This window comes from Onthophagus taurus, chromosome 3 (genome assembly GCF_036711975.1).
Source record: "Onthophagus taurus isolate NC chromosome 3, IU_Otau_3.0, whole genome shotgun sequence".
Lineage (NCBI taxonomy): Eukaryota > Metazoa > Arthropoda > Insecta > Coleoptera > Scarabaeidae > Onthophagus > Onthophagus taurus.
The window spans coordinates 4,307,632-4,335,628 of NC_091968.1; the positions used below are offsets into that span (position 1 = coordinate 4,307,632).

The following is a 27,997-nucleotide window of genomic DNA, read 5'->3' on the forward strand; positions in this document are numbered from 1 at the left end:
TGTCTCTACGTCGCTATGATTTACAAAATTTCTTTTAACTTGTAATACTGTATTATTAATTAAAATATTTATTTTTTCTTATTAAGTTATTAAAATATTATCAAATTATAATATAAAAATAATTTTTTAAAAATAACTTTAATTATCGGAACGATTTTATTTATCATTTAAATCTAGTAATATTGAGTTTCGAAAGATTGGTCATCCTGCGATGACAATTCGCTCGTGCTCAGTGTGTGTTGGGTTCTTGCACCGTTCCGCCACACAATCGGCTCTACTTTGCATGCGTTTAAGGAACAGGGTGTGACCGTGCTACACGTTTTAGAAGTCCCCTTTTTTTTCTACGACGGCGAGGACCCAAATCTCGTCGCTTTTTCCTCAGGTAAGGCAAAATTTAACACGTTAGCCACAGTAACAAGAGTCGGCCATGAATGGCTCGCGTACCCCATAAAGCCACCGGCTAAATCCGCCTGCAAAAAAAAAGTAAAAAATAACCCAACAAAAGACAAAATAACACACATCCCTTCATTCAAAATCGTTTATAGGTTAATCCTTTTCAGTTCGGAGAGTTTTAACTGCTCGTAGCGGGAAAAGTCGGTTAATTAGATTATTAAATCGATTGGGTTAGTAGCTTTTTCTCGTTTTATTATTTATTTTTTTTTATAAGTAATTGTTTCTTGAAATGATAGGGGTCAAAACCATTAAGAATAAAATTCACCATTCAAAGAAGAAACCACTTGTTGCATCTTCTATATTATAGTCACACGTTCAATGCGTATTGTTTAACATAAAAAATTACTTTTTTTTTACTCAATAATTTGTATTTAACGTTAATAATGAGTTTTTATTTAAAAATTGATTTATTAAAACGTCAATTTTGACAGTTCGAAATGTCAAAATGACAATTTTAACAATTTGAAATGTCAAAATGAGTTAATTAATTTTTGATCTTTTTTATATTTATTGGTTTATTGTTTTATTATTGATAGTTTTGTAAGAAACGAATTGATTAATTTTTATTCGTAATCGAAATTGCGAAGTAAAATTTATGAGTAATAACGCCCCGATATGAATAAAGTTTATGAATAAACATTTTAAAATAAACAATACCAGGAATATTGTAAATTTGTTTTAATATTTTTCTCTTTTTCAGTTTACTGATTGCAGTTAGAAACTATCATTCTTCAAGATGCCAAAACCTGTAAGTACACATTTTTAAAGGGGTATGATAATATTCCTTGAGATTTTCCTTCCAGATTAGATAGATAGACGGGTTTAAATGTTATCTTTTATAAGTTTGACGTTTATTAGTGGATCTCAGAATTGTTTAAATTAGTACTACATAAATAATCCAAATTGCAAAAAAAAACAGATTGTTTTACCTATATTTATACAATTTTTAGAAATGAGATAATGGTAACCTTGAGATTATCTTTAAATCTACCCAATTCAAATGGTTAATATAATAGTGACTATGCAATATACTAAATTTATTATTGGATCATTAGATAACAATTGGATCTTATTATTTTAGTGAAATACCAAAAAGTTCGTCATGTATTTAATTTAAATTTAACAAATATGTTCATGTTTATTATTAATTCTCAATATTTATTTCTTAAATATTCTTGGTAATCATTAGAAATAAATTAACGGTTTAGTCTGTGGCCTAAATGGAAATGATTTGCAAATATTACAAACCCGCCCTACCTTTGAGCATGAAAGGATTACATAAAATAAATGTTAATATTTTAAATATTTGTCAACGTTTTGTATAAATGATACGCAATTTTATGATTGGTTTTTTTATTTAATACTTTAATAAAAATGTTGTAAATAACGATATCATAAAATGCGACACGAACATTTTTAGCATACTATGAATTTCACTATGCAATATACAAAAATATGTTTCCATAGAAACTAGGGCGTACCTGCTAGAGCTTAGAAATTTTGAATCCCGGTTTTCGGTCAATCAATGTGAATCCCTGAATCCTGGTATTGACTCTTTTTTTGCTGAAACTATAAAAGAGAAATAAAAAACGCAAATTTTATTTATTGCACTATAAAACTTGAAACGAAGAAACAAAGTAACAAAAATAAACTATTCAAAATAAATATATTCAATATTAAAATAATCAACATATTTAGTAAGTATGTATATACCTTATTCAAATATCCCTCTCTTTCCAGTTTTGCCGAAATACGGCATTTCTTCTTCAATTATTTATTCAAAAGAAAATTGTTTTGGTTTTGGAACAGTTGACTACGACCCCTTTACGGCTTCCTGCAATTTTCTTTTTAGTATCTCGCAATCAGATCTGATTCATCTGATGATGAACAGGATGGTTGTTGTAGATCTTCAAGTAGTAGTGTTTCTTCTTCTGTAGCTGCAAGTGAGAGTCGTTTGCTTAATGAAACAATCCGCTACATTAGGGATGCTTTAGTTATGCGTGTATTTGCATGTATTTGTAATGTATCTGAAATTCTGTGCAAGATTCGAAGTTTTAATGCATTTAGCAATTCCAAAGCAATTGAACCTTCTTGTTCACACAGCGTATTTGACATTAGTGAAGCCTTGGCAGTCAAAAGATTTGAATCTCTTCGATATAACGCATCTACTATCACTTTTACTTGTAACATTTTGTTGGTGAACTTTTAAACAACGAGAGGCGTCACAAAATTTTGGTTAAAGTCAACCCTAGAAATAACTAAAATCATGCTCTATGATGACACCATCCCTATACCCTTCTTCTACTTCATCATCAGAATCGTTATATTCTTGTTATATCACCATTTCTCTATCTCCTTCCGCTTCCCCATTTTCTACATTTTCATTTGTACTTTTGGTCTTATAGAAACCATTTGTTATGGCTAAATTTATACCATGAGCCAAGCATAACTTTCTAATTTAGTTTTCCTAATTTTATCATAACAGCTGCACCATCAGTAGTGATGCTAACTATGTCTTCATTAATTTTTAAACCAAACTTGCTAACTTTTCTTCAACTAATGATAAACATTTTTCTGCTGATACTGAATTAATTGCACGTGCTAACCTGATATTGAAATCCACTCATCGAATGTTATGCTGAATGGGGTGTACCTTTTAACTTAAACTACATATTTTAGAAGTTATTTTATCTTTAATTTTCTCAGAGTGGAGGAGAATCGCATTCCCTATTGTGGTTGAAGTTTTTGAAATATCTGCAAATCCTCTTGTTTGTAAACCTTCTGTGATGTTTTGAGAGGTAATAAAGAAATGAAATGGCAAATTTTTGCATCATTTTGGCAACTTTGGAATTAGCTGCTAATCAGTTTCGGTTTCTTGGAAATAAGTAGACTATCAGTGTCGCTGGTAGTGGGCACATCTTTGCTTCACATTAAATTCATGAATTTGTTTTCAAATGGGTATGAAGATCACTAGTTGCTCCATCAACTAGCACTTTATTTTCTTCGAAAATTTTTTACATTTAGCAATCTGCCTGTTGACATCTATTAGGAAATGTTACCACACTGATGTTTCATCATACCCTTTTCTATGATCGATAAATAGTTTTTTATTATATAGTTGTAAACTGAATTGTTGTTAATTGTGCCTTCTAGCTTTTAACAAGTCCTAACTGGAATTATAATACAGCGCGTCAGCACGCCGTTTAGCAAGCACTACCACTACCCCAAAAAGCTGAATCGATAAATTAATACCAAATACCGGTATTTACGTATGAATAACGTTCAAAATTAAATACTGCAACAATTTTGTCCAAGATTCCGGTTTTGGAAATCCCGGAATTCCGGTATTGTAAGCTAGCATCTACTTACTTTGAGTTAGTTCTACTTTTCGTTTTAGCCGTCTTCAAGGACGTGCGGCTAAACCCAAATGATTCTAGTTCTAGGTATATTATTATTATTATTGCTGCCGGGCTGAGGAGAGCGGCCCCTCTCGTTACGGCGACCTATAAGATCTATTGTAACTTTAGCCCTCCAAAGGTTTAGAGCAAATGTAGGTCCTTAATGAACCTTAGTATTGTCCTGAGGTCTTGAACCTTTATGTCGGTAGGTAACAGGGGAGTTTTACCGAAGACGTTGTGCCTTAGACGGCCTCTGGCGACGCAATGGCACAGTATATGTTCAGCAGTTTCTGACTCGTCGTTGCATAGTCGACAAGTTTGATCCTCAGCTTGTCCAATAGTTCTAGGTATAGTGTTAGTTCTAGTTTTACATTAACACTTTCACTAGAACTAACACAAGACCTAGAACTAGAATCATTCGGGTTTAGCCGCACGTCTCTAAAGACGGCTAAACCCGAATGATTCTAGTTGTAGGTATAGTGTTAGTTCTTGATTTACACTAGCATTATTACTAGAATTAACACAAGACCTAGAACTAGTTCTAGGTCTATGATTCTAGTTCTAGGTGTAGTGTTAGTTCTAGTTTTACACTAGCACTATCACTAGAACTAGAAACATTCGGGTTTAGCCGTCTTGAAAGATGTGCGGCTATGATCCTTTACAACTGTACCGGTCAATTACAATTTTTGGGTTTTCTCCATAAAACTTTGTTTTTCTTGCTTTTGCCACCTTTCAATCTTTACACCTTTACCACAAAATTTGCTGGGAGAAATTCGTTTTGTGATTAAAAAGACTCTTGGTTTCAACTGACCCACTGTAGGACATTTTACACGCTTACTCTTAAAAATATTGTCTTAGAAGGTAATGCTTCATTCTGTATCTTCTTGACTTCCTCTGCCAAAATACATTCGCCAGCCTTACTCACTTACCAGACTTAGTATAATCGCTGGTTGGTGATTAAATATTGGAAGACAATATTTATTGAGAAAGCCAATATTAAAAAATTATATTAACACAATTTCTATAAAAATTTTCTTTAAACTATTGCAAATACTTCTTCTTTTAATAATTGTCTTTATATAATGAAACATTTATTACACTAACATTATTACTAGAATTAACACAAGAACTAGAATCATTCGGGTTTAGCCGTCTTGAGAGACGTGCGGCTAAACCCAAATGATTCTAGTTCTAGGTCTAGTGTTATTTCTAGTTTTACACTAACACTATCACTAGAACTAACACAAGACCTAGAACTAGAATCATTCGGGTTTAGCCGTCTTGAAAGACGTGCGGCTATGTTTCTTTACAACTGTACTGGTCAATTACAATTTTTGGGTTTTCTCCATAAAACTTTATCTTTCTTGTCTTCAACTTTTCAATTTTTTCACTTTTATACCAAAATTTGTTGGGAGAAATTCGTTTTGTGATTGAAAAGACTCTTGGTTTCATCTGACACACACTCTGGAGGATATTTTACACGATTACTCTTAAAAATTTTTGCTTGAGAAGTTAATGCTTCATTCTCTATCTTCTTAACTCCTTCTGCTAAAATACATTCGCCAGCGTTACTCACTTACTAGACTTATGTAGAATCGCTGGTTGGTGATTAAATATTGGAAGACACTTAAATATCTTTTGATATATTTATTGAGAAAGCCAATATTAAAAAATTATATTATCAACACAATTCCTATAAAAAAATTTCTTTAAACTATTGCAAATAGTTCTTCTTTTAATAACCGTTTTTATACAATGAAACATTTATTTCCTTTCGATTTCATTCACAATCACCTACATTTTCTCATTCTTTCTCTCTCGATTTCCTTTTTGTCTTTCCGGTTGGTGTGGACTTTTTTGTTCTTGCCCAACGGACCCGAAATTTTGAATTGCCGTCGGCTGTATCCACTATAATACGAACAACAGGTGGCGCGCGTCGATACATAAATGTATAGGTCATATAGTCGGTGTCGAATAGGCACTTGCTCTGTGCAAGTTGAGCGTTCATCAAAAACGGCACGCGATTGGTCCGTTTTGAAAAACCCCAGGCTTGCAGTTCGACGGTGGTTTTAAGTTTTAACCGACTCTTTCGAGCTGCGGGCTCACGCGAATGAAGTGTTCTTTTGATTGTGTGTTAATAATAAAATTGTAAAAATGGTGTCTGGAAAAATGGTAAAGTTAAAAAATATTTACTTTGTCCTTGAAATAAAATTGATCTATCTACTAAAATAAGCAATAATTGCATCTATAATGATTGGTTAAGGTGGTAATTGCAATTCTTAATGACCGCACGTGATTTTAAAAGGATACATTATGACATATCTAATTGATATTTGTGATCCTTTTTAAAAATAATATTTTTACAACTACACTTTTATTTATCCTCGTAAAACTTGGTTAATCTTTTCGTACGTTTTTTTATTATTTTTCTTTGTAATAAATCGTAACCCGATAAGAACGCGGCTTTCTATGTAGAATCGATTTTCGTTGAAACCGATTTAAAAAAAAAAGATGCAATTTTAGTCATCGAGTTTTATTTAGAAGTTACACCATATAGTAACAGATGGTTATCTAATTAGTATTCATCGTTTGTTTTAACATTAAATATATTACTAGGAGTAATTTGTTTATAATCCTTTTTAAAGTTAATCCCAATGAGTCATTAATACAAAGTTATCTTTTTAAAAAAATATTTTTTAATATTAAAAATAACTTGAGATTTTCCTAATCTTTTTTGTTGAATTTGTTAAACTTGAAATGTAGGTGTTAAAGTGTTAAGTCAGCAGTTATTTAAGTGTTAAATTTTTTTAAATGTGAGAATTATTTATTTATGAATTTTGTATTCCACATTATCAACATTTGCTTAACTTCCAACGAGAAAATTCTATTAATTTGCCAACATAAAAGCATTCTTAGGTTAACGGCGATATTATAGTGGTCCTTCCACGAATTCTCAAAATTACAGAAAATTTTTTTTGTAAATTTGCTTCTTTAAATTAGATACTGCTCTGAACTGTTCTGGTTCTCATATAGCCGGTACCATGAATTAGAGATTTGTAGATTATCTCCAATCAGTTATGACGAGTTGCCCAAGATAAGAGCTAAAAATGATTTAAAAATACTATACTGTTCAGTGGGAAAAAATTGAAATTGTCAAATTATTCGAAAACTTGTATTATACCGGGAATTTCATATATCTCGCAATATATGAATGCAGCAACTATAGTTACCAAATTACTATGTACTTGGACAGTCCCACATAAAATGCAACATAGTTTAATAGTACAAGAAATGACTAGTTTTCTTGGAAAAGGTGACGTGCTTATGATAACTCTGAGTTTCCATCTTAAGAGATGCACCGCAACGGCTAAAAATTTTTTCTAGTTCTAGATCTAGTGTTAGTTCTAGTTTTACACTAGCACTATCACTAGAACTAACACAAGACCTAGATCTAGAATCATTCTGGTTTAGCCGTCTTGAAAGACGTGCCGCTAAATCCGAATGTTTCTAGTTCTAGGTCTAATGTTATTTCTAGTGACAGTGATAGGTAGCGCTAGTTAACATAAGCTATCACTATGTTGAATATTTTTATTAAACTAAAACTAGAACTAACACTAGACCTAGAACTAGAAACATTCGGATTTAGCCGCACGTCTCTCAAGACGGCTAAACCCGAATGATTCTAGTTCTAGGTCTTGTGTTAATTCTAGTGATGGCGCTAGTGTAAAACTAGAACTAACACTATACCTAAAACTAGAATCATTTGGGTTTAGCCGCACGTCTTTCAAGACGGCTAAACCCGAATGATTCTAGTTCTAGGTCTTGTGTTAGTTCTAGTGATAGTGTAAAACTAGAAGGCACACTAGACCCAGAACTAGAATCATTTGAGCTCAGCCGCACGTCTCCCAAGACGGCTAAACCCGAATGATGCTAGATCTAGGTCTTGTGTTAGTTCTAGTGATAGTGCTAGTGTAAAACTAGAACTAACACTAGACCTAGAACTCGAAATATTCGGATTTAGCCGATACTTTCTAGTTCTAGGTCTAGTGTTAGTTCTAGTTTTAGTTTAATAAAATTATTCAACATAGTGATAGCTTGTGCTAACTAGTGACAGTGATAGGTACACTGTCACTAGAACTAATATTAGACCTAGAACTAGAAACATTCGGATTTAGCCGCACGTCTTTCAAGACGGCTAAACCCGAATGATTCTAGTTCTAGGTCTTGTGTTAGTTCTAGTGATAGTGCTAATGCACAACTAGAACTAACACTAGATCTAAAACTAGAAACATTCGGGTTACTTTACTTAAGTAATATCGAATCACACTTAAGATACTTGATTATTACTTGGAGATCATCAGTTTAGAGGGGCAATAATATTCCAAGATGACTTAAAGCAAAAATTTATCCTCTTGATAGAAGACACCTATTTATACAGGGTATATCTAAATTGATGCGAAAGATTTTAAGGGGTGATTTTTCAGCGAAAATTAAGGGGGGTCTTTCAAATAACTTTTTGGTCAGAACCATTTCTCCTTCAAGTTATAGCCCTCTAAAATTAGAGGAAAAAAATTGTTTTTCTTTAATAAATTCACTATGGAGGAATCATCACTATGGAAGGATGAAATTTGGCAGATAACTATTAACAGATAACTAATAAGGTGACATTTTTTGACGATTTTTATAACCCTAATATGTTGTTACAAGTGGCTGAAAAAATCAACCCCAATAATACTTTGCCTTAGAACTTTTTAATACCTCTACATTTTTCTATTTAAAAACTTGATTTAATCTTTTATTGATTTTTATTTTTTTGATTTAACTTTTTGTCTCTTTTTCACATCTTCTCCTAAAATTGTTAGTTTGGTCACAAAGAAATAAAATAATACACAGGTTCAGGTGAATTAATTCAGAGATTGGTTATTATTAGGCAAAGAAATGAAGTTATGTCAAATTGATCTCAGCATTATTTTGTGTTTTGTGATCAAACTAACAATATGTTAGTTGTAAAATGTCAAGAGATAAGAAAGTTGCAGATTTTTACTCTTAACTTTAGAAGGCTATAACTTGGAGGAGAAGGGGTTTAACCAAAAAGTTATATGAAAGACCCCCTTAATTTTCGTTGAAAAATCACCCTTTAAAATCTTTCGCATCAATTTAGATACAGCCTATATAGAGTTTACTCCATTCTAATATGTAGATAGAACGGCAACTGGAGTGGAAGGTGGTAAGTGTAAAAATACTTGTTATTGACCGGATGAAGATGAGATTTTTATCAGCTATATATAAAAGATAATTTTGGCAGAATTCAAAAAAGTAACTGTAAGATGCAGAGATGAAAGAGAAGTCTAGAATACGGAAATGTGATTGGAATCTTTGGAGAAAAGACATAGTAATGGAAAGTTACTCAATTAAAATCAGAACAACCCTATATCAGAGATAACAAAGTCATAATTTTTTTTTGCCAAGTGTTTAAATGTTGTATACTTAAAAGATATTGGAGGAATTATTGTTATTTGAAAGTACCAAAAGTGCTAATGCAAGATTTTTATGTGCCGTTTTTTATTTAGCCGTACGTCTTTCAAGAGGGCTATGCCCGAATGATTCTAGTTCTAAGTCTTGTGTTAGTTCTAGTGATAGTGTAAAACTACGACTAACATTAGACCAAGAACTAGAAACATTCCAGTTTAGCTGCACATCTTTCAAAACGGTTAAACCCGTATGATTCTAGTTCTAGGTATTATGTTAGTTTTAGTAATAGTGCTGGCGTAAAACTAGAACTAACACTAGACCAAGAACTAGAATCATTCGGGTTTAGCTGCACGTCTTTCAAGACGGCTAAACCCCAATGATTCTAGTTCTAGGTATTGTGTTAGTTCTAGTGATAGTGCTGGCGTAAAACTAGAACTAACACAAGACCTAGAATTAGAATCATTCGGGTTTAGCCGCACGTCTTTCAAGACGGCTAAACCCGAATGATTCTAGTTCTAGGTCTTGTGTTAGTTCTAGTGTAAAACTAGATAGTGCTTGTGCAATGCTAGAACTAATACTAGACCTACAACTAGAATCATTTGGGTTTAGCCGTCTTGAAAGACGTGCGGCTAAATCCGAATGATTCTAGTTTTAGGTCTTGTGTTAGTTCTACCGATAGTGCTAGTGTAAAACTAGAACTAACACTAGACCTAGAACTAGAAACATTCGGATTTACCCGCACGTCTTTCAAGACGGCCAAACCCGAATGATTGCACAAGCACTATCTAGTTTTACACTAGAACTAACACAAGACCTAGTAAAACTAGAATCATTCGGGTTTAGCTGTCTTGAAAGACGTGCGGCTAAATCCGAATGATTCTAGTTTTACTAGGTCTTGTGTTAGTTCTAGTGATAGTGCTAGTGTAAAACTAGAACTAACACTAGACCTAGAACTAGAAACATTCGGATTTAGCCGCACGTCTTTCAAGACGGCTAAACCCGAATGATTCTAGGTCTTGTGTTAGTTCTAGTGTAAAACTAGATAGTGCTTGTGCAATACTAGAACTAACACTAGTCCTAGAACTAGAATCATTCGGGTTTAGCCGTCTTGAAAGACGTGCGGCTAAATCCGAATGGTTCTAGTTTTAGGTCTTGTGTTAGTTCTAGTATTAGTTCTATAAAAATATGCAACATAGCGATATTTTATGTTAACTAGCGTTACCTACTAGCCATCTTAAGAGAGGTACGGCTAAACGGAATGTTTCTAGTTCTAGGTGTAGTGTTAGTCTATTTTTATTTGTGATTCTAGGTTGTTGTATATTTTTATTCAGCTATAACGGACACTGCGTTCCCCTTATTGATCCTTTATATCGAAGTTTTACTGTAATTTCAATTTATATTGACATGTTGCATTTTATGTGGGACATAGTAAGTAGGTACGCCCTGGTTTCTCTGGAAATATATTTTCGTATATTGCATTTTAAGTGAAATTCACTGCATATAATTAAACACAACATCATCTCCTGATTTATCGCAAATTCCCTTGATTTTTCTTGACAACTATACTATTCATTGGGAAGAAAATGACACATGATTTAATATATTTTTTTTTCTAGATGAATGTTCGTGTAACCACGATGGACGCGGAACTCGAATTCGCGATCCAACATACAACGACGGGAAAACAACTGTTCGATCAAGTTGTAAAAACGATAGGGCTAAGAGAAGTCTGGTTCTTTGGGTTACAGTACACGGATTCGAAGGGCGATTTGACCTGGATCAAGCTTTACAAGAAGGTGAGAGAGATATAAATGATCCAAATTTTCATTTTCTTGTTCGTTTTTGTTAAAAAAAAAAAGTAAGAACCGAAACTCAATGACGCCGCCTTGGGATGACGCGAGGTCGTTCGAACAAACAATTTTACCGCAAAATAAAACCACTTACTCGCCGCCCCGCGTCATCATCGTGAGTAGAGGACGTAAAAGGTAAAACGATGAATCATAAAACAGCGAGAATGTTTTACGTCATTATAACACATTTTTCAGTTTTGAAATTTTTATCCTTCGAGTAAATTACATCAAATTATTTGCATATTTTCGTAAATTAAAGAAATTGTTTAAAATTTTTCAAAGAAAACAAGAAAATTCTTCATTTTGGAGTGTTTTTTTTTACTAAAACAATGAAATAACAAACAAATAAAACTTATCTAAGGAATGTTGGAATAAATAATATTGATGATGTAATTGTTTTATTGAAAACGACTTATCAAAATATTTAATCTAACGTATTAAATTTAATTAATTCCAATAATATTACTTCAAAATTAAAAATAGATTATTTTTTTTTAAATAAAATCCGAAAATAGAACAAAAATGTTTAATAAAAATCTTTTTTTTCTCTTATCGGGGACCAAGCTCAAACAACATTATGTATTATAGCGACTTGCACGAAGCCGTTAAGATTAGATTACGGTGCGAATGTGTTTCTCTGCACAAACGGCAATTCGAAATTCAACGAACCGTTAAACGACAATAAAAGAAACGTAAACCGAACACACACACGAAAAGAAAGTCTTGGATATGTTTCAAAATCGCATAAAAATAACCCGAAACGGTGTGATAAGTAATTTGAATGTTATCTAGAAATCATTAAAATTTTTCGAAACATCTTTAGATGTTATCTAAAAACCTATTTAAACTGATATTGTCCAAAATTATTTGAATCAAATAAATATTTTAATTTTCTTTCAACACAACGTTTAGGAAGATACAGTTTTGGAAAAAGGTTTTAAACAAATCAAAAAATTAACGAAACGTTACATCAATGAAAACTACAATAGCGAAAGTGATAGTGACGATTACGACGACATGGTGAGAGGCTTTTGTAAAAAAGAAACCATCCTGTAGATTAGATAAATAATTCCGCTAGAGATCGATTAAACGTTTTAAAAAGAGGATGTAGGTTTCGCGAAAGAATTGCGGTTTCCTCCGGATTTTTTTTTGTTATCATTCTCTTCATTCTAAAATTTTCTTTCTCGACCAAATCGAAATGGGACGAATTAAATTCTAATCAAAAAATACAACACACGAGCTGTTTGTAAAACGATAATTGCATGAAAACGGCGAGAGTCCAAGGTTTTTACGTTTATACCGAGTAGTTACGTGTCGTGGGGCCAATTTAAAACTGAATATCGGACTGCTTTGACAAATTTATTTCTTTTTTTAAAGAACAGGTTAATACAAATTAAATTGACTCAATATGATTCATATTTTTAAATTGAATTGGAGGAAATGATTTAGTTATCATTATTCAAGGTTGTAGCGAAGGATGTTTAAGATATAAAAAAGGAAACTTTACAGCAATTTTTACCGCAACTTTGATTGTGATGGAAAGTGTTATGACAACAGGCGAATTTACACATAACCCGCTTTTAATAAAGCATGTGTAATCGTAGTTATGTAACGTTAAATAAATATGTTAAGGTAAATAAGACGTTGGAAATGATAAAGTGCCTAAGGAAAGAACTATTAATATTCGTTGCCTGATAAGACTCTAATTAAATAAAATAGTTTGCTTTTTGAGTGTGTCACATATTTTATTAAAAACATCATTCAGATTAACTAGAATTTGTAAAGCAACGTATACGATTCGACGAATTCTGATCCTGAAGATGATTTTTATGCAATGAAACCGGTATGCTTATATAGAAGTTTTCCGACCATTTTTTTTTTCATCATTTTATGTTCACAACAATTTTGCAGAAGCAACATAAAGACAATTTACAAGTTTGAACATATAGTAACCGAAGAAGAAAACCGTAATAACTGAAAAACTGCTTTTGAATAACTGAGAATTATGATTTGGAATACTGAGAATACTCTCTTCTCAGTTGTAACCGTTCATACAAGTACACTGGAACACCACTCTTCAGGATCCGATAAAAAAATATATTTTCTGGACAACCATTGATGATTGAGTCGGATCCAGGACAATTTTTCACCTCTTCTGATACGATATATTAAACGGAAACAACAGCTCTGCATTTTCTGGATTTTATAACAATCACTCGCTCTTAGGAACGCGTCATAAACACATCGGCAAAATTTAGATTGCTGAGCACCAGAGACTCGCACAGCATTCTTCTGCAATCTCGATCCAGAACATGTCTGTTATGGTAGACATATCTCAAAGCATTGAACGCCTTGTTTAAGAAATTCCATGTGAAAGCCCAGATTACGCACACAAGTAGCTAACTGTAATCGTCGTGCTACCAATTTCATTTCTGATATTATTGTCTACAAACACAACACCCTGGCATTTCATCGGATTCAACTTCCAGTGTAATAGACCAGAATAGCTTTCAATACGGGAAAATACCGTATTAAATACCGAAAACATTGAAATGAATACTTTGCTTGGTGTTCTTCAAGCGGAAATTGATAAAGTCACGAATACATCTGTAAGACGTACAACAACAAATATAAGTGAGGGATGGTTCGCTACAGTAGTCAAGAATAAAGTAAAAGAAAGAGATAAAGCGTACATTAGGACGAAGCGTTTACCTGGATTACCTTATTAGAAGGAACATATGGATAAAAAATTTCAGAATACTGATGGATGCCCTGTCGATTGATATAGAAAATAAATGGATTTTTAAGATTGTAAGGGAGACGCAATAGATCCTAGGGAAATTTCTAATGTTATGAATGATCACTTCACCTTCAGTGTAGACAGGTTGCTTGCAGGAAAGCCGACCGCCAATGTCAGCTTGGATTATGGGATAGATTTCTCAATGTACATTAACCCTACAACTGCTGATGAAATTGAGCTTATAATAAATAATATGATAATTGATATGAGATGACGGTATAAAACCAAAAGCGGTGAAAGTACTGAAAGGAGTTTTGTCACCTATTCTATCAAGTATTATCAATAAAGAAATAAAACTTGATCAATTTCCTGATATCCTAAAGATAGGAAGAACAACCCAACCCAACCCAACCCCAGTGTATAAAAAAGGCTCAAAAACTCTGCCAGAGAACTATAGATCAATATCAATATGCAGTCTGTCTTTGGCAAAATATTTGAATCAATTTTAAAAAGTAGACTACTATCCCATTTGAATACGATTGGTTTCCAAACTTGTGAGCAGCATGGTTTTATAGGCGGTAAGAGCACACAGACTGCTATTATATCATTGTTAGAATTTGTTTATAGAAATCTCAATGAGAGCAAAATCGTTTTGGCTGTTTTCCTGGACTTGTGTAAGGCGTTTGATGTGGTTGACCATGCTATACTGCTTAGTAAGCTCGAAGCTTTGGGAGTTAAGGGACCATCACTGAGAGTTTTTAAAAATTATTTAAGAAATAGAAAGCAGTACACTGTTTACAATAATGCTACTAGCAGCAAGACACATATCAAGTATGGAGTACCCCAGGGATCTGTCCTTGGTCCTCTGCTTTTTTTAATATATATAAATGATATAACCAATTGTTGTATGCATGGTGATCTTGCCTTGTATGCGATGATGCTGTTTTGTTCTACAGAGGGTCTATGGACTCTGTCTTTTCTGATGCTCAGTGTGATCTGGACAGTGTTTGCTCTTGGGTAGATGAAAATAATATTCAATTAAACAGCGATAAATGTATGTACATATATGATCTTTAACAAAAAGGCATGAACTTATAATCTCTGGTATTAGGTTGAGAGAAGCTACAAATAGTACATATCTGGGCATTGTCTTATATAACAGATTAACATTTGAATACCATATAAAATTAACACAAAAGAAGTTAAATGGTATAAGCTATCATCTAAAACGTAATGGTCAATATTTCAGCAATTCAAACGAGATTTTCTATTTATTATGCCTATGCTCACTCTTACATAAATTATCTTTGCACCTTTTGGGGTCACGCTTGTAAAAAAGACCTTGACAAGCTACAAGTAACACAAAATAAGTTTCTAAAGATTCTCTTTTGTAAATCACATAGCACAAATACTGCATTGTATAATGAGTTAAGAGTACTTAATGTACATGAGATGATTAAGCTTGATAGTGTGAAGCTAATATATAAAATCAAAAATAATCGAGAAGAAGTGTTACAGCAGCAGTAGCGGAGTGGTTTAATGATTTACCACAACGGGTGAAGAATCAGAATGGTCTTGACTCCTTTGCGGGAGAAACAAGGACTTATTACCTTAATCTTAGGTTAAACTGATTTTGAAATGTTTTTTTTTTTGTTGTATATGTATGTAACTTCTTCTTGCGTTGTTGTTATATTTTAGTGTTTATATACCTGTTATGGACTCTTATGTATTTTTGGGAATGAACGATAAATTTAAAAAAAAATATTTCCTCGACGTTCACGACGTTGGATGGATGGAAAGATAAGTGATACTTGGGTGTCGTCAGCATATAGATGGTGGTAATTACAGGACATTATCACATCGGGAAGATCACGAGTATAAAGAGTAAATAATAACGGAGATAAAATTGCTTCTTGAGAAACTCCACTGGGTTCTTTCCGTAATATACGATCCTAACAGCTCAACTGCCCGGCCATCCACGCCAAGAGATAATAAATTTACGATTAAAACTTCATGACATACAGTGTTCCAATCCTCTACTGTAGTCTAATAAAACCAACACGGTACATTGCCATTGTTCGTCTCTTTGACGATGTCATCAAGAACAGCAGTTCGCGCAGTAGTACAACTGTGAAATAGTCTAAATCCCGATTGGGTGTTACTCTTCACCATAGACAGGTCATTGACAATTATCAAATCCAGTAACATTAAAGAGCTAAGCCTAATTCGGGTCATTGAAGGCTGCTTAACAATCTGATGCAAGTTCACCGTGTATAACAACTCCAAAAAGATGTCTGTTTAAAGCAAGACAATTGAAATAATATTGAAATCACCCGTGCAGACAAGGTAGTCATAATCAAGGTCTATAAATTACTTTAACTGCAAATTTGACATGATGATTCTTAATATTCTTCAAATGATAAAGCCCATCAAATGGATAGAAATAGAAGACGGAATGAACAAGTATCATATGATCTTCTAAAAGGTTCTCTAAAAGGAAGTATTCTCTCAAGAGAATGAAAGATTAATAAGTATACTTAAATGACGTCATAAACGAGATATTTTTGTTATCGACATCTTATACTGATTAAATGATCGAAAAGGTGGAACATCAAGAGATGGATAAAGAACGTATTTACAAACCAAATTGAGTTAAAAAAAATTCCGTTAGAAAATATTGGCAATTGAAACACTATTTAGTGATAATATTATTCAATTTTACTAATCAAGCAATTCACACTTATCTTTTAATAGGCACTTCACCGGTTAATGGTCGTGTAACATACAAACTGTTAGAATAAACTAACATTCCGATAAACAATTTAGGTTTATCAGCAATTGAAGACTTGCCAAAGTGCGATACTCTCATCGATTAAAATCTCACCCTCTCAATTGGACTTGAATGCTACAAAGGCCGTAATTTAGGTGCTTTTAAGACTTTAATACACACATCCATTCATCTTTTTGAAAAGAGTTTATCAATATGGCAACAGTTTATCGTTGAAGGGTCATGCTTTGATTTGGGCTTCTTACCACGGACCAAGATTGCTGATGGCACAACAATCTATTTATCAAACCATCATCATATTAATCATAAGCTACAGTAGACATGGTACATAGTTTTTTGAATCGACTTGACGAGCTTGACGTGAAGCTGTTCTATCTAATCTCGTTAAAATTTATAATGAGGTTGTCTTCACTTGTCATAATTGGACCGCGTATACATCATTTGACTAAGCGACATTTTATCGTTTTTAGAGATTTTCATGCTGTCTGGTAGGTAAAGGTGTAACTTATCTTAGAAAAAAATGCAGAATACCGAAAGACCTAAAATACTATTTGTTTTAAAGGATAAATCTAAGCGCCAATTACGTTATACGATTTCAAGTCCGATTTGCATCATACGTCTAGAACCGACTTAGATACGACACTTAGATACTCCAAGAAATTCTGCAAGAGAAAAAAATAGATGAACCTACAATTTCGAGCCAGTGTCGTTTTCTAGATGTTTAATTTAAGTCTAACTAGTTTCGGCTCTTGGCCATCTCTAGAGACTCTACAAATAGATTAGCATCTCTCATTTTATTCCACTAAAACTAGAACTAACATTAGACCTAGAACTAGAATCATTCGGGTTTAGCCGTCTTGAAAGACGTGTGGCTAAACCCGAATGTTTGTAGTGTTAGTTCTAGTGGTAGTTATAGGTAGCACTAGTTAGCATAAGATATTACTGTGTTGTATATTTTTATTGAACTAAAACTAGAACGAGAACTAGAAACATTCGGGTTTAGTCGTGATAAAAACTTTCAGTTCTCAATGTCAACTTTAATTTTATTATTATATTCGCAATCTTCATAAATTAACGTTTAAAGTGAGTCCAAACTTGACGCATTTATCGCAAAAAATCAAAAAGTTCGAATTTCAACTTTTAATTTTGACATATCAGTCAACTTCATAAAAAATCCTTTAAAATGAGTCCAAACTCGACATATTTAGCTTTAATATTAATGGAAATAGAATCACTTCCGGTTTGAAACGTCAACGTCAATTTTGACATATTTATCATCTTCATTAAAATACCTTTAAAATGAGTCCAAAGATGACGCATTTATCTCAAAAAACAAAAAAGTTAGAATAAAAAACATTAAATCCAAAGTTAGCAACAATGAAGATAGCAATTCAATTTTTAAATATTAATACCAACCTTAATTTTTAATTTTTTTTTTATTATATTTTTGTTTTTGGACTCATTTTAAAGGATTTTTCACGACGATTACAAATATGTCAAAATTGACGTTGACATTCTTAACCGGAAGTTGACCATAACTTCATTAATATTGAAGATAAATATGTCGTGTTTGTACTCATTTTAAAGGATTTTTAATGAAGATTACAAATATGTCAAAATTGAGGTTGACATTTTAAACCTGAAGTTAGTTATCATATAATAGGCAAATGGACAACTTCATGGTGTTCTTTCATGATGTATTCTTTATTATAAAAAACCTTTAAAATGAGTCCAAACTAGACGCACTTATCTCAAAAACAAAAAAAGTTAGAATAAAAAAGATAGATAGTAAGTAGAAGATAGTAATTCAATTTTTAAATATTAATACCAACCTTAATTTTTTATTTTTTATTATTATATTTTTGTTTTTGTGACAAATATTAAGACATTTTATAAAAATTAAGAATACGTATCATGTTTGGACTCATTTTAAAGGATTTTTCACGACGATTCAAATATGTCAAAATTGACGTTGACATTCTTAACCGGAAGTTGACCATAACTTCATTAATATTGAAGATAAATATGTCGTGTTTGTACTCATTTTAAAGGATTTTTAATGAAGATTACAAATATGTCAAAATTGAGGTTGACATTTTAAACCTGAAGTTAGTTATCATATAATAGGCACATGGACAACTTCACGGTGTTCTTTCATGGTGTATTCTTTATTATAAAACACCTTTAAAATGAGTCCAAAGTAGACACACTTATCTCAAAAACAAAAAAAGTTAGAATAAAAAACATTAAAGCCAAAGTTAGCAACAATGAAGATAGCAATTCAATTTTGAAATATTAATACCAACCTTAATTTTTTACTTTTTTTATTATATTTTTGTTTTTGTGACAAATATTAAGACATTTTATAAAAATTAAGAATACGTATAGTTCATTTTTTTTCTATAATACCTGTGAAATTGTTGTAAAGTTGGCAAAATTAACAGGGAGTTTTGTTTTATCATATTTTGAAATAGATATGTCACACTGACGTTTGAGTTTTCGTTATTCAAAAAGAAAAGGTGCATAAAAAATGTTGTGGGGTGTTCATTTGCCATTTATTTACCTAGAAAAGGTGTTTTGTTCTATTTAATTACTTTGTAGCACGTTTTTACAATAAATACTTCGTTAAAAACGTATTAATCTAAAAATGTATTAGTATTTTAAGCTCAACTATTTAGTTACTGAAAATGTTACTAAAAATAAGGTAAGGTAAAATAATACCAACAGAAACCCTAAAAAATTTACATTGACAAGTATTATAGAAAAAAAAAAACGAACTATATCATGTTTGGACTCATTTTAAAGGATTTTTCACGATGATTCAAATATGTCAAAATTGACGTTGACATTCTCAACCGAAACTTGACCATAACTTCATTAATATTGAAGATAAATATGTCGTGTTTGTACTCATTTTAAGGGATTTTTAATGAAGATTACAAATATGTCAAAATTGAGGTTGACATTTTAAACCTGAAGTTAGTTATCATATAATAGCCAAATGGACAACTTCATAGTGTTCTTTCATGATGTATTCTTTATCATAAAAAACCTTTAAAATGAGTCCAAACTAGACGCACTTATCTCAAAAACAAAAAAGTTAGAATAAAAAACTTTAAATCCAAAGTTAGCAACAATGAAGGTAGTAATTCAATTTTTAAATATTAATACCAACCTTAATTTTTTTTTATTATATTTTTGTTTTTATGACAAATTAATATTAAGGCATTTTATAAAATTAAGAATATGTCAAAATGACGTTGACATTCTTAATCGGAAGTTGACCATAACTTCATTAATATTGAAGATAAATATGTCGTGTTTGTACTCATTTTAAAGGATTTTTAATGAATATTACAAATATGTCAAAATTGAGGTTGACATTTTAAATCTGAAGTTAGTTATCATGTAATAGAAGTTTTATAACTGAAGTTAATCTAGTGTTAGTCACTTTTTCGCACATTCTTTTTATTTTTAACGTGTTTTTTGGGTCATTTCACATTTAATTTTATTTTACAACTTTTTAAACTTTAATTTTGTAAATTAGTAACTAATAATTTGATTTCGACTTTGATACGTGATCTTTTTTAACAAAACAAAAAGAAATATTAAGAAACTTGTTTGTAAAATGGATAAGATGAGAGTGTTAATCTTTTTGTCTACTGTACAAGAGTTGCAAATCAATTCTCATGGTTTAGACTCCAGATGGGTGATTTAAACTCCAACCCAAACAATGACAATTTTGGAATTTAAAAAATTAATAATATTTGTTTTGCTTTACTATAAATTGATATAAATGAATAGAAAGAATAAATTCCCTTGAATAATTGGCTTTCTTTGTGTAAATAGAAAATCGTTTTTTAGAAATTTTTGCATAGGAATGTATCCCCGATATCTCTCCGTATTGTTGAGAAATCGGGACGATACTGTCGATGAAACCGTTGCTTATTGGTATCAGTTGGATTGTAGGTTTTTCAATCGTTTTAATGAAACAGTTATGTTGTTGCATGTTGTCTGTCACCGGTCGACCTTGACATCGTTCAATACAAATTCTCGGCACCGTTCACACAGGTTCTTCTTCGTTTATTATCTTTCTTTTTTATTTCATTATCATCATTAATAGATTTCATATCGAATTAAATTATTATTAGAGCCAACAATCTCATTGTAAGAAACTTAATAGGATATTGCGTGTCCTGCTTAAATACAATTAAAACAAATTGTGTGTGTATTTACACAGTTATAAATAAAAGGAATTGGATTCTCTCTCGTCGCTTTCGTCGTCGCCTTTTTTAACGGTTACTTAAACAGTTAGTTTTTGTTTAAAACATTAGGAAGAAAGTATAAATTTGTGAATTAGATTTGTTGTATTTAGGTTTTGATACGTAGAGCTTTGTTTTTTTTTAGAGTTACGTAGCAAAAGTACAGGAAATCTCCGCTAATTCCATTGTTTACTAATTAAACCGTATATCCTTGTATTTTAATTGCAACTACTGTATGTACGTAATTTTACATTCAATTCAAACCCCAATTGTTTTTCTTACAAATCTAAATTTCCTTTTTGATTTTAATGCTTACAAAAAAATAGACTGGAGATTTGCCTTTCTCACATTGGGTAAGAAATAAACTTCAAAAATAAGAAATTTCTTTTGATTATAATTGATTTTAATTGATTAATATGTTTTTATAGGTAACTAATCAAGATGTTAAGAAGGAAAACCCACTCCAATTCAAATTCCGCGCCAAATTCTACCCCGAAGACGTAGCCGAAGAATTAATCCAAGATATAACGCTGCGATTATTCTATTTACAAGTCAAAAATGCTATTGTTGGCGATGAAATTTATTGTCCCCCGGAAACATCCGTTTTGTTAGCTTCTTACGCCGTACAAGCTCGTTATGGTGATTACGATAAAAGCGTGCACACCCCAGGTTGTTTAGAAGACGATCGATTACTCCCAAAAAGGTACTAAACTTAAAACTTTCAAATATACCTCATTAATTAATTTCCCCCCAGAGTATTAGATCAACACAAAATGTCAAAAACCGAATGGGAACAATCAATAATGACTTGGTGGTACGAACACCGCGGGATGCTTCGCGAAGACGCAATGATGGAGTATTTAAAAATCGCTCAAGATCTCGAAATGTACGGAGTAAATTATTTCGATATTCGTAATAAAAAGGGTACCGAATTGTTTCTTGGAGTTGACGCGCTCGGTTTAAACATCTACGAGAAAGAGGATCGTTTAACTCCGAAAATTGGTTTCCCTTGGTCCGAAATTCGCAACATCTCGTTCAATGAGCGCAAGTTTATTATTAAACCGATCGATAAAAAGGCGCCTGATTTTGTGTTTTTCGCGCCTCGCGTTCGCATCAATAAACGCATCTTAGCACTTTGCATGGGTAACCACGAATTGTACATGCGAAGACGCAAACCGGATACGATCGACGTGCAACAAATGAAAGCCCAAGCGCGGGATGAAAAAGTCGCGAAACAACAACAAAGGGAAAAATTACAATTAGAAATTGCGGCGAGGGAACGCGCCGAAAAGAAACAACAAGAATACGAGGATAAATTGCGTCAGATGGAGGAAGAGGTGACTAGAAGTCAACAAAGTTTACAAGAAGCTCAGGAGATGATTCGTCGTCTTGAAGAACAATTAAGACAACTGCAGGCGGCTAAAGAGGAGTTGGAGAAGAACCAACAAGAACTTCAAGACATGATGATTCGTCTTGAAGAGACCAAGAACATGGAAGCCGCGGAACGATTGAAATTGGAGGAGGAAATTAAGGCTAAACAAGAGGAGGTGATGCGTATCCAAGAAGAAGTTGAGATTAAGGATAGCGAAACGAGACGTCTTCAAGAGGAAGTCGAAAATGCTCGCCGTAAAGAGGAGGAGTTGAGACAAGAACAATTGGCTAATGCCACTAAGGGACATTTGGAGGAGAATCAACATGATGAGGACGATGAAGTCGTTAATGGAGATATTAGTAAGGACTTAATTACTGATGAGAATATTGTTGATCCTGTTGAGGATAGACGCACGTTGGCCGAAAGAAATGAAAGACTTCAAGATCAATTATTGGTAAATTTTTTAAATTATAGTAATAATGTCTGTTATTGCCAAAATCCGTTATATAACAAATTTTTAATTTGTGCATATAATTGGTTATTAAGTGCGTTCTTTATTAGTTAGTTCTACTTTTAGTTTAATGAAAAATCTAGCACTAAATTCCTTACTTGCCTTCCCCGCTTCCTTCCAGTTTCTCTCCTTTCTGTCGAGTATCTTTCGCCATATTCAGTCTCTTTCATCTATTAATACCTATACAGGTGTCCCGCTAAGCGTATGGAGCGGCTGTATCTCGACAACGGTAAGGACTAGAGCTTTGGGAAAAAATCCTAGGGGGCGTAACTGTCATAGAGAAACTAAAGTCCCTAGATTTACAAAGTACCGCGGTTCATGACGCCTGATTTCGAGCCAAAATGGTGGTTTGACAACTTGTTACTGCTACTCACCACTTATTTACAAAAATATTGCCGTCTTGTTGCCTTTGGAGTTGCGAAAATAGCAGTAAGAGGGACTTTGGACTCTTAAGAGTATCACGAGAAAAAATAAAGGAGTTTTGGCGTAATGTTATCAATAGAACGACATAGTTTTAAATTTCCCGCTTGATTTTCGAGCCAAAATGGCGGCAAACCGCGGTACTTTGTAAATCTAGGGACTTTAAGAGAAACATAAAATTCTCGCTATATCATAAAGTTAGACTATGAGCTATAACTTTGACAACATCATTTAATAGCTTGGATAATATCGCGTTTGTTTTGCAATATTTCTCATATTTGTCATAATAAGGGAGGCCAATGCGTTCTCAAATGTTTACATTTTAATATCTTTTGGACCATTCAACCGATTTGAATATTTTTGGTCTTGTTTGAAAGAGCATTTTATGCTTTCTTAAAAGATATTTTCAGTAAGACCGTTTAAATCAAATAAGCTAGAGAGCGTTATCTGCAGCGATTACATATTTTTGGAATTTTTAAAAAAACGTTAAATGGAATGGTACTATTTACTTGGTCACCATAAAATTTGCTAAATATTAGTGAAAACCGCATCTCGATATCTCCATCCATTCTCGAATTATAGAAGAAAATGTAAAAAATTCGTATATCTTAATCAGATCAAGTTACTTTAACAAACAAATAAGAGAGTACAAAAATGTTATTACCTAGAACCTTCCTTCATTCTTTATCCAAGCTTAGAACTGGTTCAAAACTACTTTTCAGGCGTGCTTAACAGCCGGATATAAAAACGGATCAATGAAACATCATCAATGATAATAAAACAAAATAAACCAAAACACTTAGAATTACTTAAATTTTTGGCAAAAATAGCTCACAAATGTTCGAAATGCCTTCTGTAAATCTCGATGCATTAGCTTATACTCCAAACAATTTCGTTGCTAATCACAGTTGCTAAGATAAATCGCCAAAAAATGTCATTTGAAATGTCATCACTTAGTTTATTTTATTTTAACACTAATGGACAATTGCATATGGTGATTTAGCAGTTAGCAACAAAAATGTTTGGAGTCAGTATGAGCTCCGCCCATCTCTGTAACGTCAAGGCTTAGGTTGTCTATTGTTTTCGGGGTTTTCAGATCGCATTGCCCATCAATTCATTTAGAAGTCTAAATGGGCTATATGTTGCCAATTTTCCGTAATCGCTAAGCCAATCTTAAAAAGACATCTAGAGAAAAATGTCTTTCTTTGTCGTAATTTAATTGCACATTTTTGCCATGCAGTTGCATCATATTCGACACAGAAAATAAATCGTCATACGCTTCTGCGTTAGTAAATGACATGTTTACAGTTACCATGGTTATGTGATTTGTTTTTCTCGATGAGGTAACTAGATCCGATTGATGGCACTCGAGTTTTTAACATTTTCTTCTATAATTCGAGAACAGATGGCGATATCGAGATGCGGTTTTCACTAATATTTAACAAATTTTAAGGTGACTAAAGGTCTGTGAAGTAAATAGTACCGTTCCATTTAACTTTTTTTCAAAAATCACAATAATATGTAATCGCTGCAGATAACGTCCTCTGGCTTATCTATTTTAAACGACACGGTCTAACTGAAAATATCTTTTAAAAGAGCATTAAATGCTCTTTCAAACAAGACCAAAAATATTCAAATTAATGGTCCAGGAGATATTAAAATGTAAACATTGCAAAACGCAAAGTTATAGCTCATCGACTAATTTTCATCAGTTACGCCCCCTAGCGGTCGAATCACGAACTGAAAAATTATTTCCAGCTATTTCTCTTGCCCACTTTACCTATAAGGATTTTTTTCCCAAACCTCTAGGCCTTACCATTGTCGAGATACAGCCGCTCCGTACCCTTAACGAGACTTATATTCCAATCTTATTTTTCAATCTTTTGCCCGTTTTTCTGATTCTCTATTGCTTTCTCAATCTCCTTTCTACCCACTATCTTTGTTCTCTTGTCTTTGTTCTACCCACTATCTTTGTTGTCTGCTTGCTTTTCTAATTCCTTACTTGCCTTCCCAGCTTCTTCACAGTTTCTCTCCTTTCTGTCCAATATTCGGTTCTCTTTCCTGGCCCTATTCAGTCTCTTTGCAGTCTTCTGCCCGTTTTTCTAATTCCCTATTGGTTTCTCAATCTCCGTCCAGTTTTTCTCCTTTCTATCCACTATCTTTGTCCTCTTTCCTGAGCCTATTCAGTCTCATCTATAAAAATAGTCTCTTTTCAATCTTCTGCTTGCTTTTCTAATTCCTTACTTGCCTTCCCAGCTTCCTCTCAGTTTTTTTTCTTTCTGTCCAGTATCTTTGTTCTCTTTCTTGAGCCTATTAAGTGTCTTTCATCTATTAATAGTCTCTTTCCAATCTTCTGCGTGTTTTTCTAATTCCCTATTGGTTTTCTCAATCTCCTTCCAGTTTTTCTCCATTCTATCCACTATCTTTGTTCTCTTTCCTGTGCCTATTCAGTCTTTTTCATCTATTAATACTCTCTTTTCAATTTTCTGCTTGCTTTTCTAATATCTTACTTGCCTTCCTAGCTTCCTCCCAGTTTCTCTCCTTTCTGTCCAGCATCTTTGTTCTCTTTCCTGGCCCTATTCAGTCTCTTTCCAATCATCTGCCTGTTTTTCTAATTCCCTATTGCCTTTTCAATTTCCTTCCAGATTTTCTCCGTTCTATCCACTATCTTTGTTCTCTTTCCTCAGCCTATTCAGTATCTTTCATTTATTAATTGTCTGTTTTCAATCTTCTGCTTGCTTTTCTAATTCCTTACTTGCCTTCCCAGTTTCCTCCCAGTTTCTTTCTTCTCTATCCAGTATCTTTGTTTTCCTTCCTGGCCCTATTCAATCTCTTTCATTTATTAATAGTCTCTTTTCAATCTTCTGCCTGCTCTTCTAACCTCCCTTCTTACCTTCCCAACTTCGTTCCCGATTCTCCTTTTGTCCAATATGTTTGCTCTCTTTTTGGACTCTTCCACTATCTCTTTTTAGTCTATTTCTTCAATTATCAGTCCTACTTCTTTCTATATTTTTTGGAATCTATTAAAGTTTTCTTGTTTCCCTGAGTCTCTTCACTTTCCAGTCTCTTGTCAATCTCCTTCTTCTACTTTCAGTCTCTTTCTAGTCTTTCTTAACGCTATCCAGTCACTTTTTTGTTTTAGAGCTTCACTTATTGCCTTTTCAGTCTTATTTCTCTTCTGGTCAATCTTCCTCTCTTTGTGTAGTTGCCATCTGGCCTTTTCAGTCTCCTGCAAGTCTCTTTTCTTTCTGTCCCATCTCTTTGTTTCATAGTAAGTTTTGATTCAATCTCTTCTGCCTTTTAAGATACACTATCTGTCAATAACAATACACAATCTAGCGCTATGTGGTGCTAATTAGCACTACTTAGCACTGTCACTAGAACTAACACTAGACCGGGAACTAGAAACATTCGGGTTTAGCCACACGTCTCTTAAGACGGCTAAACCCGAATGATTCTAGTTCTAGGTCTAGTGTTAGTTCAATAACAATACACAACCTAGCGCTATGTAGTGCTAACTAGCACTACTTAGCACTGTCACTAGAGCTAACACTAGACCTAGAGCTAGAAACGTTCGGATTTAGCTGCACGTCTTTCAAGACGGCTAAACCCGAATGATTCTAGTTCGAGGTCTTGTGTTAGTTTTAGTGATAGTGCTAGTATAAAACTAGAACTAACACTAGACCTAGAACTAGAAACGTTTGGGCTTAGCCATCTTAAGAGACATAAGGCTAAACACAAATGTTTCTAGTTCTAGATGTAGTGTTACTTCTAATACTACAAATACAGAACACAACGGTCTGAATATCTGTTCAAATTTGTGTGTATTAAAATTATTCCTTCAAACAATTTAAAGTGCAAATTAAAATTTTTTATATAACAGTCTTTTGGCTATAACAGACACTCCCTTCTTCGTATTAATCTGTTATGCTGGATTTAATTTGTTAAAAAATGAATAAAAAATTATTTTTTTGTAGGCTTTGAAGAAAGATTTAGCACAATCTCGTGACGAAACAAAAGAGACGGCAATGGATAAAATCCATCGGGAGAATGTTCGTCAAGGTCGCGACAAGTACAAGACTTTGCGCGAGATCCGAAAGGGTAATACGAAACGTCGCGTCGATCAATTTGAAAATATGTAAACCTCATCGCGGCCGTAAGTACTACTTTACATACCAACGCTAAAAGAGAATCGAAAAGAAAAATAATCTTTTCTTTTTTTTTTGAGAAGAGGCAGGAACTAAATAAACACTTATTATAAAAAAAACTAACTCATACATGCTCAACATCCGAAAAGTTAATTTATGTTGATTGTTATCTCTTATTATTATTTTTTTTTTTTTTCATTTTTTGCTTCATTTATAATATCTAGCTTTCTTTTTTTTGTTTGGTTAATTAAGGATAATCTTAAAGATAAAATAAACCTGCTTTTAATCATTATTAAAAAGGAAAAAGAACTTAAATGCATTCCTTTTTTTTTTCAATATTAATTTCAATTTCAGTTTTTTATTTTCATTTTTATGCTTCCTATTTTTTTTAAGGTAGCTTAGTGCCATTTTTTTTTTTGAATCAAACTTTTTTTATTCAACAATTTATTTCTTTGACGTTTATAACGAAACTTATCAAGCAGGTGCTTCCTTTTTATCGAGAAAAAATACAAAAAGAAACACATTTTCCTAAAAAAACACTTTTTAAAAACGAATTCGATTTAAGAAAAGTTGTATATAATCA

At 32.8% G+C, this 27,997-nt stretch overlaps 1 protein-coding gene across 2 annotated transcripts; it reads left to right on the top strand.

Moving 5' to 3' along the window:
- The first annotated feature begins 210 nt into the window (after positions 1-210).
- LOC111417494 (moesin) lies at positions 211-27,831 on the top strand. Of its 2 annotated transcripts, XM_023049788.2 has the most exons (6): positions 211-382; positions 1,154-1,201; positions 10,940-11,119; positions 21,392-21,666; positions 21,718-22,789; positions 27,244-27,831. In XM_023049788.2, the coding sequence occupies exons 2-6, from the start codon at positions 1,190-1,192 to the stop codon at positions 27,406-27,408; spliced, it is 1,704 nt and encodes a 567-aa protein (XP_022905556.1). In that variant the 5' UTR covers positions 211-382; positions 1,154-1,189; the 3' UTR covers positions 27,409-27,831. The 2 variants fall into 2 exon arrangements, with proteins under 2 accessions (XP_022905556.1, XP_022905555.1); XM_023049787.2 differs by lacking the exons at positions 211-382; positions 1,154-1,201 and adding an exon at positions 5,838-6,023.
- The last annotated feature ends 166 nt before the right edge of the window (positions 27,832-27,997 follow it).